Source organism: Typopeltis vanoorti, chromosome 1 (genome assembly GCF_054136105.1).
Source record: "Typopeltis vanoorti isolate ZY-2024b chromosome 1, IOZ_Tvanoo_1.0, whole genome shotgun sequence".
Classification (NCBI taxonomy): Eukaryota; Metazoa; Arthropoda; class Arachnida; order Uropygi; family Thelyphonidae; genus Typopeltis; species Typopeltis vanoorti.
The window spans coordinates 152,666,428-152,683,012 of record NC_143549.1 but is presented as its reverse complement, the minus strand read 5'-3'; the positions used below and the strand labels follow the sequence as shown (position 1 = coordinate 152,683,012).

The following is a 16,585-nucleotide window of genomic DNA, read 5'->3' as shown; positions in this document are numbered from 1 at the left end:
TGTAGTAGACAATTTCGCATCCTTGACGAGAAGTGAACTTTCTTTGCCAAATCATTCAAAGTGTTTTGTTTGGCTTCGTATTGTTTTTTCATCAGCAGTCTCGCTGCATTCTGAGCAGTAAAACAACCTCCGAAATCAGAGGTCTTGGTGGAATAAAATAGTCAGAGCTTGTTTTACGACCTCTGGAGGGATGCCTAATGAAGATAGATTGTCATCATCCTGTCGATGCTGCCATGAAAGAGAGAGGGGGAGGGGAATTGGAGGAGAGAGAGAGAGAGAAAGAGAGAGAGAGAGAAAGAGAGAGAGAGAGAGAGAGAGAGAGAGAGAGAGAGAGAGAGAGAGAGAGAGAGAGATGTATCTTTTCTGTCTGAGTGAAAACAGGATGAAATCTGGGAAGCAAACAAAATTCAGCTTCTGCAGAAGGATCGATCACGTTAGCTCATAACATTCCTTGATCCGTAGAGATATTGCTGTCGTAGTTAACCTGTTATTAATGCAAAATATTATAATAAAATGAATAGTTTATTAAAAGTCAGAATATGCATTTTGTTTACATTAATCTGGTTCTTAAAAAGGAACATTTATGGCAAATATTTCCTGTTTATCAGCTTATTTATCATTTCAGTCGAATTTTTACATTCATATAAAAACAGAATAATAAATTTAGAAAACTTATACTTAAATTTTAAGTCTTAAAATTTCAAATAATAAAATTTAACTTAATTCTTTGAAATAAAAATATCAGCGATCCAATACTTGAAAGAATGAACGGATAAGTAAAAATCATTTAGATTTAAATGACGTAAGAATCTTTTGGCAGCAAATAACTATTTCCTAAATCAATTAAAACTTTGTAACTAATTCTAGTAACCCCTTAGTACACTTTCCCCGTTAGAAATGATAGTTGTATGCATTTATTCCCCACTTACGAGAATCAAGTCAGAACTGTTATAGAGACTTGTACTGTGCTCGGACAAAGTTCTTTTTGTGATTTATATTCATGATTTCAGGGACTACAGTCATCATGGAAAACAAATACCCCTGCAGGTGAAACTACGTTGATCTGCAATACAGATTCTGTAAATAAAAATGCAAAATATCGTGAGATCTAAAAACAGTAACAAACTGATTCCATTCTAATAAGCTCACTCTCACAGTTGAAAACGAAAATTATAATTTGTAAAGTGAAAAAAGACATTAGTAAAAGTAATTTGCTCAACTAAATAGATGAGAAATTAGTTTTACTAACGGTTGTATATATTGCTACATAATTAAAATTGTAAAAGTAACTTAAAAAATGCAAATGCATGGAGATCGATGACGTGAATACCATAAAATATTTAAGAATAAAATTTGACTGGAACATAAGCTAGAAACTACATTTAGGTAATGTACAGCTTTCTCTTTAAAAATGTTAATTCTGACAAAACGTTTACATTAATACAAGTACACCACCGATTTTTCGACACTCTTAATTCATTAAATGAAATAATTCGTTTCAATAATGCATTGTTCATCCACTCAGCCAGAACGAGACTTTTGCAATGTCTGGTAGGCCTATGGATGTATAGTGTGATAGGACTTCATGTTTTTCGAACCATTCTAACGTCATTTCGGCGGTCATCTGGCCATTTTTAGTTTTCCTGTAACCAGCGGCTTACATCTGTGTCTGCCTACTATGTTTGAGCACCCTAGGACAGTAACTCTCTCTCTCCTTAGATTGCCTGAATCCTGTGGACCTTTCATCTTCTGCTGTTAATGTCCTTCGAGGTGCGCATCCCCAATATAATGCAGTTTCATCAGCATTTAGCAACATTCATCCTTCACCACAGTCATATCACACCAATTAACAAGCATATGCTTAATTATTTAAGGCCAACTTGGGTGGCCTAGTGAACTAGTCGAGTGTTTGCAGGAATTTCAAGTGCTTTCCCGTAATTTTGTCAGGACTAAAAGAGGTGTAAGATCATCCGTTACTGGAAAGTCGGTGGTATACCATCAGCAGCCATTAGCAGGACAGAAAGAAAATTAAATACTTAAATAACGAAAGAGAGGGAAATAATTCATAATACAATACAAACCTATATAAGAAGAAAATGCATTATCATAATAGGATCGTGGATCCTATTATAATTTTTTCCCCTTCCGAGCACCTTAACGACTTTGGTCCTGAGCAACCATTTCGAATTTAGCAAAACGTGCAATAATCAGAAACGAAGCAACTACTGAATATGCTGTTGTTGAACAGCATGCTATCATTGGCTTTTTTCTTGACTGCAAATTTAGCAACTGGTTTGTCCAAAGTAAAGCTCACTACACAATGCTAGGATACAGTGTTACGCATGCACGTAGCAGGCTGGTGTTCCCGTCTGAATGAGAGTGATTATAATGTGATTCTATGTAGTGAATTTTAACTCTCCAGATACGTTTCATAGTTGAACGAGTGGAATATTCCTTTAATTTTGTATTAAAGGCTATGTTGAACATTTATTACTCTATTTTTTGTGTGTGCAATAAATCAGTAACTGTTGAGAATCGAATTCATGTTCGCTGCCAAACCTTGAATTTCGCGAAAAAAATTCTTGAAGTTTTGGCATAAACTCACCGAATATCAGTATGAAAGATATAACGTATTTGAAAAAATACATCTTTTCTTTGTTAGTACCATTTGTAGTTCCCCATTTGCAATCCTACTTACTATATGTAACGTATAGTAAGTAGTATTTGCAATCTTTGACATTTTTTACTGTCTGGTGTTGATTTTGGAGCTTAAAAACTTTTATTTTTGAGTATCAGTAATATTTAAAAAAATAGTGCATGCTTAATTACATTATTTTAATTAAATTATATTCTTAATGATAAACTATCTTAATTAAATTTGATTTTTAATTATAAATTATACCTTAATTAAGTTTTAATATTAATTAAGAATATTCGCAAATTTTTGTTTTATTAATTATTTTTGAACTATTTTGTCTCACACCTTTTAATAGAAACCATATCCAATCTATACAGTTAGTATTGGATTTTGATCATTGACCCAGACTTATCCAAAGCATTTGACAAAATCTGGCATTTTGGACTCCTGCACAAGCTTATCTCAGCCGGCATCTCACCTAAAATGGTTCATTTAATCCACTCATATCTTCAAAATAGATCAATGCAAGTAAAAATCAACGGTTCTACATCCTCCCAGCGCCACATCTTTGCTGGAGTGCCGCAGGGATCTCTGCTGGCTCCATTGCTGTTCTCTGTATACATGTCAGACATCCCACACAATCCGATGACTTCCATTTTGGCCCTATATGCAGACGATACGGCAATACTAACCAGATCTCTCAGACCTCTTTTCATTACCAGAAAGCTTCAAGAAAACATTCTAAAGCTGGAGGGTTGGTTCTCTAAATGGAGATTGGAAGTCAACCCCCAGAAAAGCTCAGCCGTTCTTTTCTCAAAAAGGCCAATGTCTCCTGTAGGAGATTTGTTACTATTCAATATTAAAATTCCCTGGCAGTCAGAAACAAATTACCTGGGTGTAATTCTCGACAAAAAGCTATCTTTCAATCAACACACCAAGTCTGCATGCACAAAGGCATCTAAAGCCATAGCACAGATCTATCCGCTAATTAATAGAAATAGCAAGCTCAGCAACAGAATCAAATTGCAGCTATATCAGTTGACGATTCGTCCTATAATCACCTATGCCTCTCCGGCCTGGAGCCACACCTCTAATGCTAACATCATCAAAATACAGCGAGTGCAGAACAAGTGCCTGAGAATGATTTTGAATGCCCCGTGGTATGTTAGAAACATTCAACTCCACAGAGACACAAATATTCCCTATATCTTCTCTTTTCTACGATCCTTAGCCACCAAGTTTTTCTTAAAGACGTCCACACATCCCAACGATTTGGTTCAACAAGCTACAGCATACGATCCAACCGACATATTCAAATACAGAAGACCAAAAGCTATATTGGCCTCCTTTAGTGATGCATAATCTCCATGCCCAATCAGGGCGAGCATTCTGCTCATAAATTTTACCTTCACTGCAACCACAACAGATAGCGGGGAATATGAAAAGCATCTTGCTTCACCCCTAAAGACATAAATGTCAATTGTCAATTGTCAATCATTGACCCGGTCAGTTGAATGGAAGGGTGTGGAATCAATCGGCCGTGAGATGCGGTGATTGATTCATTCAATCCAATTCCCTTGGAGGGTAATGGATGGCAATGCTGTAGCCAATGAAGTTCTAACTGAGGCTCGGCTATTGCTGTTACCCTCCTGCCATGATCAGTTCTAACTGAGGCTCGGCTATTGCTGTTACCCTCCTGCCATGATCAGTGCTTTAATTGCTCAATAACACCTTATCCCTACACTGTCCTCTACAGATACAGATAACGGGGAATATGAAAAGCATTCTTGCTTCGCCCCTTTAAGCCAGTCCTTATAAGGACTGAGAATCATTGACCCAGACACCATACTCTTGGAGGGTAATGGATGGCAATGCTGTAGATAATGAAGTTCTAACTGAGACCCGGCTATTGCTGTTACCCTCCGGCCATGATCAGAACTTTAATAGCTCAATAACACCTTATCCCTACACTTTCCTCTACAGATAATGGGGAAGATGAAAAGCATTCTTGTTTCGTCCCTTTAAATATTCCTTTCAAATAGGACGTCTTTTTTTATGTCGAGGTGGAGTCAATGGAAGCGATTGAATGAAGTATCCGAAACGATTCCCTGATGGGCGATGGAAAATGTCAAAGGTATGGAAATAATTCGCAATTTGTCATCTCAGTTTGTAAGGGCAGACACCTTGATAAAGAAGAGATTCACCTGGACTGATAGATTGCTAATGGACTAATCAATCCATTGCTAATGGATTAATTATAACTATCGCTAAAAGGATATTAAAAAAAAGTTACTTCATATTCGGTTAAAGTGAAAAATGTCCTAACGTATCAAAATTAGTTCTCTCTCTCTATGAGAACACACTAAACTAGAACTAAAGTTGCATTTTAAATTAAAGCAAGTAAGTAATGATTAAATTAATTATAAAAACAACTAACATACAGCCACTGCTCAAATTGCTAAATAAAGTACATTAAGTATTTTAAAAGAATTCTTTAATAACATCAGCAAAGCCTACTAAACGAAAGGCTATTATAAATCCATCATTCTTTTAAAGCCAAATATTTGAAACTTAATTAAAAAACATTCGAAATCGACCGGGGAAATTATGTGAATATTTTCTTCTTCATCGACGTTTCCTTGGAATGGCACTACTAAAAAGACACGAGCTCTACCCAAAAGCAGTATTCAGGACAAATGGCTTTTAAATAGTAATTCAGAGGCAATCCCAATGCCGACAGCTGTATTTTTCATAAACTATCTTCTCTAATCACCAAGCTTTTAAGTTTCAAATATTTGGCTTTGAAATAATGATGGCTTTATAATAAATAGCCTTTCAGTGAATAGCTTTAATCCTTAAAATGAAACTTTCTAGGCTCTTCCTTCAACTACAACTAAAATCATTAAAATTAAGGGAATAAAATGAATTAATAAAATTATAGCTAACTAAATTATTTTAAAAATAATGGAATATGTTTGCTAAGTGTGAGTAATTCCAGATCTATTTATTTTCTTTTAAACTAAGAAGACCGCGTTTAAACTATGTCACACGCAATATTATGAAGAAGATAGAGAAAATTTCGCTATAATTTTTATACCTGGAACGAATAATCAACAAGATAAAAAGAGATTACGATAACGAAAAGAAGAAAATAAAGAAGTTAATGTATAACTTTGAATTTATTAATTTGATTTAATTATTATTATTATTATTATTATTATTATTATTATTATTATTATTATTATTATTATTATTATTATACTCTCCATGCAAAAAATCTAGTCCTCACACCCTCTACTAACGACACCTTTATTCATCTTCCAGGGATGAACCCTTATTCTGGTTCCTCTAGATAAGTACTGAAATATTTCCCATGCATCTATCCTATAAAACCCATTAAACAACTTAAATGTTTTTATCATATCCCCTCTTTTTTTCCTATCAACCAACTTCTGCAATCCACACTCCTTCAATCTATCCTCATAGGACACATTCCACAGGACATTCACCATCTTGGTCACTCCCCCTCTGAATCCTCTCCACTGCTTCCTCATCCCCAAAAAACCCAGTGGACCTGGATTACTTGCCTTCCTATGCTCACATCTGGATTACTGTGCTCATGTAACGTAATCCAGATGGGGTATAGGAAGGCCTTATAAAGAGGAATTACAACTTCCTTATTTCTACTAGTTAATGTGTTCTTCGCTAACCAAGTAATCTTATGGGCTACCTTAGCAACCTTAGAAATATGTCCTCTTAACTTTAACCCTATGTCTTCCTCTCCCCCCCCCAATCTCTAGCTTCATCTATTTCCTGGAGTGCCATTAATGTGATACACGGCTTGTAATCTATTTATCCTAAAGTGCATAACTTTACATTTCTCGACATTAAACTGAGCCCATTAACTTTTGCCCATAGTGACAACCTACTTAAATCGTCCTGCAAGCTCTCCACATCACCTTGATTAACTATTACTCTACCTAATTTGGCATCATCAGCAAACAATTGAATATTTCCTTTCAAATTATTTCTTATATATCATTCATGTATAAATTAAACAGCAATAGTCACAGCACTGAACCTTGTGGCACACACCTAATCACCTGTCTCCGCCTCGATTCTGCTTCTCTGTTTACCACTTTTTGATATCTTCACAGTAGCTACCCGCTTATCCACTTAACCAGTATCATATCCGTCCCCATTAGTTCTAATTTGCGTAAGAATGTTCCATGTGGTATTCTGGGAAATCCAGCAAAATCATCATGTAGCCATTTTCTTTACCCAACTCGGCTGTTACTCTATTATAAAAAGTTAGTAAATTACTAAGGAATGACCGACCCTTCACAAAGCCATGTGGGCCCGCATAGAGTATCATATTTTTATCTACCCATTCTTAAATTCTCTTTTTTTACCAATTTTTCTCGTACTTTTACCACCACTCCCGAGATACTGATTGGTCTATAATTTGCTAATATCTAGACCAATTAAAAAAATAAATTATAGACCAATTTCCTTTCAAATTATTGCATTAGGGAGGTTCTAAGACTATAGTCTTAGAACCTCCCTAATGCAAAGGAATTATTTTTTGCACTCTTTCCACTCTTTTGGAACTCTACCAGAGCTGAGACTTAAATTAAACAGCATAGTCAAAGGCATCGCCAGTTCCCTTGCACATTCTCGTAAAACCCTAGCTGATATCCCATCTAATCCCACAGCTGAATTTACATTGGGATTCTGCAGTATCCTAAGAACCTCCAATTCATCCACCTCTGTTCCCACATTAATGTCTGTCACAGAGGTTAAAGCAGTAACCTCACCAGGAAGATATATGTTTGCAAAGTGGTCACTCAGTAACATCAACCATTTTATCTGCTTCTGTCTCCTCGTGACCATCATCACTCATTAAGATTAATCTTCCAAAGTTATTCTTCCTCTTACTTGCCACATAACGAAAGAACTCTTTGGGATTTCCTTTGGCCTGCTCGGCTAAATTCTTCTCATAATCTGATTTTGCCTTCCTTGCCATGGTAGTCATTTTTCTTGCCCGAGCCCTTGTACTATTCATGAGTTTACTGGTCATCTTTCTTTTTATACCCTCCACAGTATTTTCTCCTTCTGCAGTTCGTTCATCTAACTCCTACCTGATTATCCCTCCTTACCCTAGGTATACAATTCAATACTGCTTCCTCTAGATTATCCCATTTACTACTTACCCTGCAGTATTTTATTATACGAGCACTTCCATGGAGTCCGAAGACTCATCGCAGGAGACCCAGTCTATCCACACAATCCCTCATACCTCTCTTTGAACCCATTAACAGACAAAGCACTCACAACTGACTCTGGCAACACATTCCACTCATTTACCACTCTCCAAGCAAAAAATCTAGTCCTCACACCGTACTAACGACACCTTTATTCATCTTTCAGGGATGAACCCTTATGCTGGACAAGTGCTGAAATATTTCCCCTGCATTTATCTATAAAACCCTTTAAACAACTTAAATATTTCTGTCATATCCCCTTTCATATCCTCTATCATAACTCCTCTCTCTTGTTTCTGATACGTCTGGCATTAGTATATTGAAGCGGCAACATCTCTTCACCCCCCCCCCCATCTTTACTTTCTGAACTGGTTGTCCTATTCAATATTTTTCCTTGAGAGACTAGATTCCTCGCTTGGTCATTCTGACACTCACTCGCTTCGTGGGTGCCTTCAAACAAAGGCGGCTCGTGCATAGGCACTGCAGCATCCTCACTTTTTCTCGATACATAAATAAATTTTATTAATTTATTTATATTTGCTTGTAGTATTTAATTTTATCATCAACAATCCTATACAATTCTCTTATTTTATATAAAAAATAGTAAAATTCCATCTTGTAGCACTTAGGAGGGAGAAGAACGCTAGCAGCATTGTGTTTACCACAGTGTCATATTGCTACGCGCGCAAGCATATGCACGTCATAGTGAGATGCGAGCTATTAGCGTAATGCGGCACTGTCCGTCGCGCAGTTCCACTGTTGTTCGTATGCAGTTTGAGCCAGTAGTAGAGTGTTCGTAGTGCTTATCGTGTTTACTCCGTCTCTTTAAATATTTGGACATTACAATTAAATACGTAATATCTGTTATAGTTTTTATTTTAGAAAATTATTGGGGTTATTGACAATATTATCGATATTTTATCGATAATAAACAAAATATTATTGACAATTTTATTAATAAATATTTTATTTAATATTATTAAATAAATATTATTGACAATTTTATCGATAATAAACAATATTTTTTCATGTTTAATTTAATTATTTAATTTTTACCACAATTTTGATATTTTATCCAAACACGTATACACTGTACTTACAGTGTGTATGTATATTTCGAAAGTTGCAGTCCCCCCCCCCCTCCCCCAACGATTTCAAGCCACGAGCCGCCACTGGGTACCAACTAAGACAATCATTCCCTTCGACTTACGTTTTTGCATCCGGGGGTGGCTTGGCTTATGTTGTGAATGTTTGCACCCCAGAAACACGATTTTGTCACACTTTCGTTAAGTACTCCCCTGATTATTGACTTTCCATTACATAATTTTCTCCTTTATTTGTTTTTCTTGTTTGTTCGGTCGGTCTTTATTATTCTTTCGGATCACCTGCTTCTTTCTTTTTTTCAGCAGTTTTTCAATTTCTCGCTTTGTCCTATGAAGGATAACATTTAAGCTCGCTATTTCTTTATTGATATCTATTTTATTTTCTATTTCCACAGCCGCACGTGCGACATTATTGACATCGTTTTCCATCTCATCTTCGGTATGTGTTGCGTTCTCGTCACCTAACAGACACTCGCTTTTGAAACACTTCATGCATATTCCCTGTCCGGTTTCAATTTCCTTCCATATATTCTTTAATTTTCTGGACACATACATTTTAACATAGATTGCACAATTTCAAAACCCCCAAAACGTGGTCTTTGCGATCATTGTTCATTACCTTGATGCCATGGCGACAATATCATAATAAAAGTGTTATAAATATACTAATACTCTAAAAATCGATAATCTACACTTATACACTATAAATATTCTAATTTTCGGATGAAAAAAACACTACAAAACTGATAAAAATCGTTAATTTCACACGAGCGCTAAATTACACGACCACGCGCAATATAACCTCGAACCCAATTAATTAATTAGTTTAAATGTATATATTTTATTGTCAGTTTAATTAAAATTAATAAATTTTAAAGTATTTAAATTTAAATAAATTATTAGAAGATTATTTAATGCCTCTTTCATTCCACAAAAGGTATAGACACCACTTCTTTTTGCCGCTATCTTTCGTAGAAGTTGTACACAGCCGGTCTCCATCTTTCAGATCCTCTGGATCAGGGATCAATCGACCGTGAGATGCGGTGATTGATTCATTAATGCCCTTGGGGGTGATGGATAGCAACGCAAAGCTGTACCAATGAAGTTTAACTGAGGTTCGGCTGTTGCTCTTATCCCCTTGGGCGATGAGTTTTTGAGTTCGCTCTCTTAAGGTTTTTGCCTTAAGGGAGCACTTTGAGTCTCCGGGGAAGGTGTTCTCCGGCACGGCCCGCTGAGGGGCTTTGTCGGTGAATTATTTTCCTCGGAATATGAGCGGTTCTGCTCGGTACTCGAGTTTCACTGAGTAGAACCAACGCTGAGATTTGGACGGTCTTTCGCCCACGAATGAGTGGCCTAGAGATCGTCCGATATTTTTGAGATATCACCTTTACTTACACATTCGGTGATTGATTCATTAATGCCCTTGGAGGTAATGGATGGCAATGCAATGCTGTACCAATGAAATTTAACTGAGGTTCGGCTGTTGCTGTTACCCCTTGGGCGATGAGTTTTTGAGTTCGCTCTCTTAAGGTTTTTGCCTTAAGGGAGCACATTGAGTCTCCGGGGCAGGTGTTCTCCGGCACGGCCCGCTGAGGGGCTTTGTTGGTGAATTATTTTCTTCGGAATTTGAGCGGTTCTGCTCGGTAGTCGGGGAGCCCGTCACTGAGTGGAACCAACGCTGAGATTAGGACGGTCTTTCGCCCACTATGGAGTGGCCTAGAGATCGTCCGATTTTTTGAGATGTCACCTTTACTTACATAGTCGGTGATTGATTCATCCAATCCAATACCCTTGGAGGGTAATGGATGGCAATGGTGTAGCCAATGAAGTTTTAACTGAGGCTCGGCTATTGCTGTTACTCTCCTGTCATGATCAGAGCTTTAATAGCTCAATAACACCTTATCCCTACACTGTACTCTACAGATAACGGGGAATATGAAAAGCATCCTTGCTTCGCCCCTTCAAGCCAGTCCTTATAAGGACCTTTCAGAGGAGATGTTCCTAAAAAATTAACGATTGATAATTTTGACGAGTTGTAGGATTAGAGATTCCAGTTTCTACCGGAAGAGGTAAAAAAAAAAAATACTTGATTGCAACAAAAATTCACTAACTGTAGAATTCTGTTTAAAAAAAATGCCTTTAAGATGTTGTTGCTTATAGACTATGTTCGAACCTACAGTAGTATTTTTTCTATTGATCTGACGTATTGAATCTACTACGAAGTTACACAGGCATCTGAATTATTAAATTACTTATAATAAGAATAATTAAATAAAGTTATAATTAATAATTATTAACAATTTAGTATTTAATTTTCCTTTAAAATAAATATAATTAAAATGAATTGTGAAAATGTGAATATTTTGAAAAAGTAATAATTTTTAAGAAGCTGAAATAAACTGGAGGCGTGAAGTGATTGAAAAAGTTCTATGTTTGGTTTCTAAAGGGATAAAAATGAATAAAATTACAAAAAAATAATAATAATAAAATAAACATAGAGAGAAAATATCCTTAACCTACATAAAAAATCAATAAAAAGTGCGTTTCCAGCTGTAAATGGACGCGCATGAGTACTCAAAACTGTACTCTCCTCTATGCGCATGCGTACTCAAAATAGTTGACGTTATTTGAAAAAAAAATGGATTGATGAAACTATAAAAAATGTATTTCTATCATGTAGTTTGTCCCAGATTTATATAACAATTTTTGGAATTTCTATTACATTTTGAAAAAAAAAACATCGTTTTTGGCACACCGTATTTAATACTGAAGCAAAATTCTCTGAGCGCGTGTCTGATTTTTAAGTTATCATTGACTTGGATGCAGGGGAAAGTCACGCCTCAATTTCTGGGTGTCACAATTAAATAAATTATCTTTGCAGGTCTTCGAGGTTAGTTCTTGAACCGTAATTGCATTAGAGCGGTGTGTTAGTGACACGTCTGGACAAGATAATTGAAATTATTAGCAAAACATGGCTTGCAGAAAACTAATGGATCATAATAGATAGTCATCCTTTCGATCGGGACACACTTAAAGGGTGTTCCTATTAATATCGAACTGACATTGTCATCAATAACGAATGTCGTAGATGGGGTCGTTTACGCTAAACTTTATTAAAGCTCGTTGAATTCACTGAATTCGAATCATTGATCACTTCCGAGCAATTTCTCGAGAGGATTAATAGGGCCACATAAAACCTTTCGCTGCGAAGAAGACACAGACGCTGACACTTCCCGAGGGCTGCTCTGCAATGAGATTAAAGGACAAAGCTGTTTCGTGTATTAAAGAATGGACGAGGTCACTGCAGTTCTGTAGTTATTTTAAGTTTTTTTTTTTTCCTGTGGCGTGAAAGACAAATAGAAATCACAGAATTAAGACAGCTTATCAAGGATAGACGCGAACAATCGGTAATTAGCTAGTACCTACTGGGTGAATTCCGGCACATTTTTCTTTATTAAAAAAAAAAAAAAAAAAAAAAAAACTTGTACGAAGTTACTTAGCTGCACCACTGAGATCATAATACGAGGGCGGTCTGAAAAGTTCTCGGCCTCGACCATAGATGGCAACACTATCGGCAAGGTTTTTTTTTAAGTTGGTGCATCTGTCATAAGCATCAATATGAAACTGCAAGTCATTCTATCAAGTAGTTTGTTTTATAGAGCTGTCTGAAGCAAAAATGTTGTCTGTATCCCTTGAAATGGATAAAATTGAGGATCGTGCAGTTAAAAAATTCTTTGTAAAAGAAGGTTTAACGCCAAACGAAATTTATTCCAAGTTCGTAAAAGTTTACGGTACTCTTCTCCTTCGTTTTAGACATTTACGAAATAGGCTGTCTAGTTTACACGTGGTCGTATCAGCCTTGACGTTGATCCACGTGAGTAGTAGGGGTGTCGGTTTGAACAAGATCAAGATCAAGATAAGATAAGGAATCGTGACGTGATTGGTTGACGTCATTATGGGCGTGGCTTCATGGGATTGGAATGTTAGGAATTTCCCTGTGGGCATATGTGTCAATGGCTTCAGTTGTTGTGTGGTTCGCGTATGGAATTTTCTATAGAAAAAAAAAACACACCAACAGTATATCCAACAGCATGTGAAAACATGTCGTTGAGTCATCTGCACAAAAGGTTCATTTTTGAAGGAACGGTCAGGGTAGGGCATGGTAAGTGTAAACAGTACTATAAGAAAATACCATAGAGTCAAGTGACTTTGGACTTAAGGTAATCGTTCATCCACTACAGCTGCTGTTTTGTGATTTGTGTTTGGTAATTCAAAAATAATGGATGAGCCACAAATTCTTTGAAAGTTTCTTGGTGAAAAGTTCTAATTGTTTAGAATTTTGTAAACGAAAGTTACCATAAAGTATACGATCAGAGCTAATAATCAGTGAAATAATAATAAATAACTATTTATTTGTGGTGCCATATGAAGTAATCGAAGAAGAAGAATGAAGGAAAACGATTATGAAAAATCGACAGTGGGTGAAAAATACGAATTTTCAGTTATCATTGGGATAATTGATGTACAATTTTTTTTGAATAAGAGTTCAAATTTATTTCCTAAAGAAATTTGTATTTCTGATGGAATTAGTGTAAGATATGCAGTGACAAAATCACCTTGTAGTTGGAAAGAATTACCTGAAAGAGTTAAAAAACAGAATTCTTGGTTAATAAAATATAACCATCAGCTTGAAGTGGGAAATTGGTTCACTCGCTTTGGACAAACTAAGAGATTGGATGATAGAATCAACATGCAAATATCATATATTACTTGCCAAAGGAAGAGAAAAATCAAAAACATTAACGATGTTAATAGGGAGGCCTGTTCTTGATTTAAATGAAATTGGATGCCCGAAACGTGAAAACATAACATGTACTTTTAAATGCTTTTGGAAACATAACGAAAGATTCTGTGCTTTTAATAATTCTCTGAAGTATACGTATTGGATTCGAAATCAGCTTCTGATGCTTTGTTTATAAAGGCTCGACGTACAGGTACCCCTTCCAATACATCTCCTATCATATGCTGACTGGCTTTTAAGGCTTGACGACCGACAAATTGAGCTGCAGGTTTTAAAAGTGGACTTAGAAAGGAGAAGGCACTTCTGAAAATGCTACCTAATCCGTACCCACGCTGTATTGGGGGGCCCGTAAACATTTGAGCCCCACCTGCCTGCAATGTGTAATATCTGAGATAATCAGTCATCCTTCACTTGTCGGAACTGTAATTTAACTATTGTCTTGCCACCACGAAAGTGGAACAATTCGCCACTGTCAGAACGAATTTCAATACTAATTGACTGAAATGTTTGTTTTCGTAACGGATAATAATCAGGTTGAGAAAAAACGAAGGAACACTTAGTGCTGCACTGAACAACTCGTAACAATGGTGCACATGTATCACCAACTATCTGTTCTTGTATTAAATCAAAATAAACAAAATATGCGGCTACACCCCTCTTTATATCAACTGGATATTTCCCTGTGATTGTACCTTTCAGTTTAACACCAATCTGATTAAAACCCAGTAGAAGGCCCAAACCTGCGGCCTCCTTGGGAAACAAAAGGTTGTAATCTTTTGGGACTGTCAGAGAAATAGTGTTGTTTGGATTCTTTTTTCCAGTAATCACAGAACTCACATCAAACATTGCTTGAAGAAGTTCAGAGGGTGAATTGTAACTGCCTTGGGGAATCTTGTACACTTTGTAAAATCCTTCTTTAGACTTTTCGAAAACTTTATTTCCTGCGATGTTGTTGTTCTCGATATTGTTGACACCTCCCCCAATTGCACGTATCATATAAAACTCATCGTAACCGGAATCGATGTTATTAAATTCTCCCGGAAGATGAATTTCGGCAAGAGCAACTTCCCATTTACCTTTAAGTCTGGTCTCGTGTGGTAATTCCACTTGAAATTTCGTTTGCGTGTTTGTAGGAAACATTTTCATACTGGCATTACTGGGAAGGGTTAAGTAAAACATCTTCGCTACGAACCCAAGAATTATACGATGAGGGATAACCGAGCCACTTAACAAAATACTGAACCTTTCCTTTCTGTTTGCGCTGCTTAAGTACTTGTTCGATTAGATACACGTCTTCCGGAAGTTCATTGGGTATATTAGCCTTTTGTAGTTGAGGTTCATAGAAAGTTCCCTCCACTATCTCTCCGTCCCGACTGCGAACTCTATATACTACAGGGTTTCTATTAATAACCTGAGCAATAGTGAACAATTCTCGTGTCCAGTTACCCCAATACCCTTTTCTAAATTTGTGGGTATCATCACTTAAAACCACACTATCACCTACTTGAAATTCTGGTTTGGTGGTCTCCTCTTGGATTCCGCACAAATATTTCCAAACACGATCCTCGTTGTGAAGGTTAACTTGGGAAGGAGCCATACCGATAGTGCGGTGTGGTGTGAGGTTATAAGTATGTACAAGGGTCGGCAATACATTTGTATAACTTTTACTTTGAGTATACGTCATCCACTTGTAGATCTTTGTTTTCAATGTTCTGATAAATCTTTCTGCAATGGGTGCTTTCATTTCGCTCCTGGTCGTGTAGAAATGAATATTATGGTTCTTAAACAATGCACGAACGTTCTTGTTGCAAAACTCTTTTCCTTGATCAGTGTTTATGTAACATGGCACTTCCTCTTTAAAAATAGACTCGAAAGCATTAACAACATCGTCTGCTGATTTCTTCTTCAGTGTTCGAACCCACGCAAATCGGGAAAAACAATCAATGCATACAAGAAGGAAACACACACCCCCATTCTCTTTTGCAATGGATGACATATCTGCCAAATCACATTGAAAAGTGTGTAAAAGTGTCGGGACTTTGATTTGATTGCGTTTAAACTTTCTTCTAATGGGTTTATGTCTCACATAAGTAGGTTGTGTTGCTAACCAACTTTTCACGGTTTCATGTGACAAATTTGTATGTTTCTGTAAAGCTTTGATACTTCCAAAACTAACTACTGTATTAGGATTATAGTAATCTGCTAACTTTTCCATTACTATCAATGATTTTTTTTTTCTTTACAGGTGAAAATCAAGAAACATCGCAAAAGTGGCAGTTACTTGGTTTTATAGCAGTACTGCTAATATTAGTGACTGGAGAAATAGCCATAATCATTTGGGAAGTGGTATCAAAATCAGGCAATCAAACTTGCCTCATTAAAGAAATGTTACGCCAAGAAAAACACCATTTGCATTGGTGATATATGTAAATTCCTATTTCTGCATATTGCATTGTAAATAATATCTGTGAAATAAATACAGGGTGTTCGGGATAAATTTGACAGTTTCGTAAGGAAAAAGAAAATCTTCTTTGTATCTATTAAATTTAATGAATTGACAAAAAAACATTACAGGCAGAGTTAATTACAATACTATCAACAAGATTTACTCAAAATAACCACCATTAGCATCGATCACAGCTTCAATTCTGCTTCGGAACCTCGAACAAGCTGATGCTACAGTCTCCCTGGGAAGGGCCGCAAAAACTGTTTTAATTTTATCCATTAACTGGGCTTTTGTATTACTGGAAGTGCGATTGGTGTCTTTTTCAACTGCGCC

The 16,585-nt window shown here is 36.4% G+C and overlaps 1 protein-coding gene across 1 annotated transcript in view; it reads right to left on the bottom strand.

Annotated features, from left to right (window-relative positions):
• Positions 1 to 1,006: 1,006 nt before the first annotated feature.
• Positions 1,007 to 16,585, bottom strand: part of LOC150110548 (threonine synthase-like 2) — an 86,650-nt gene continuing 71,071 nt past the window's right edge. Inside the window, exon 6 of the mRNA XM_090401065.1 lies at positions 1,007 to 1,077. Coding sequence (XP_090257191.1) covers positions 1,007 to 1,077 — 71 coding nt within the window. The remainder of the gene's footprint in view (positions 1,078 to 16,585) is intronic.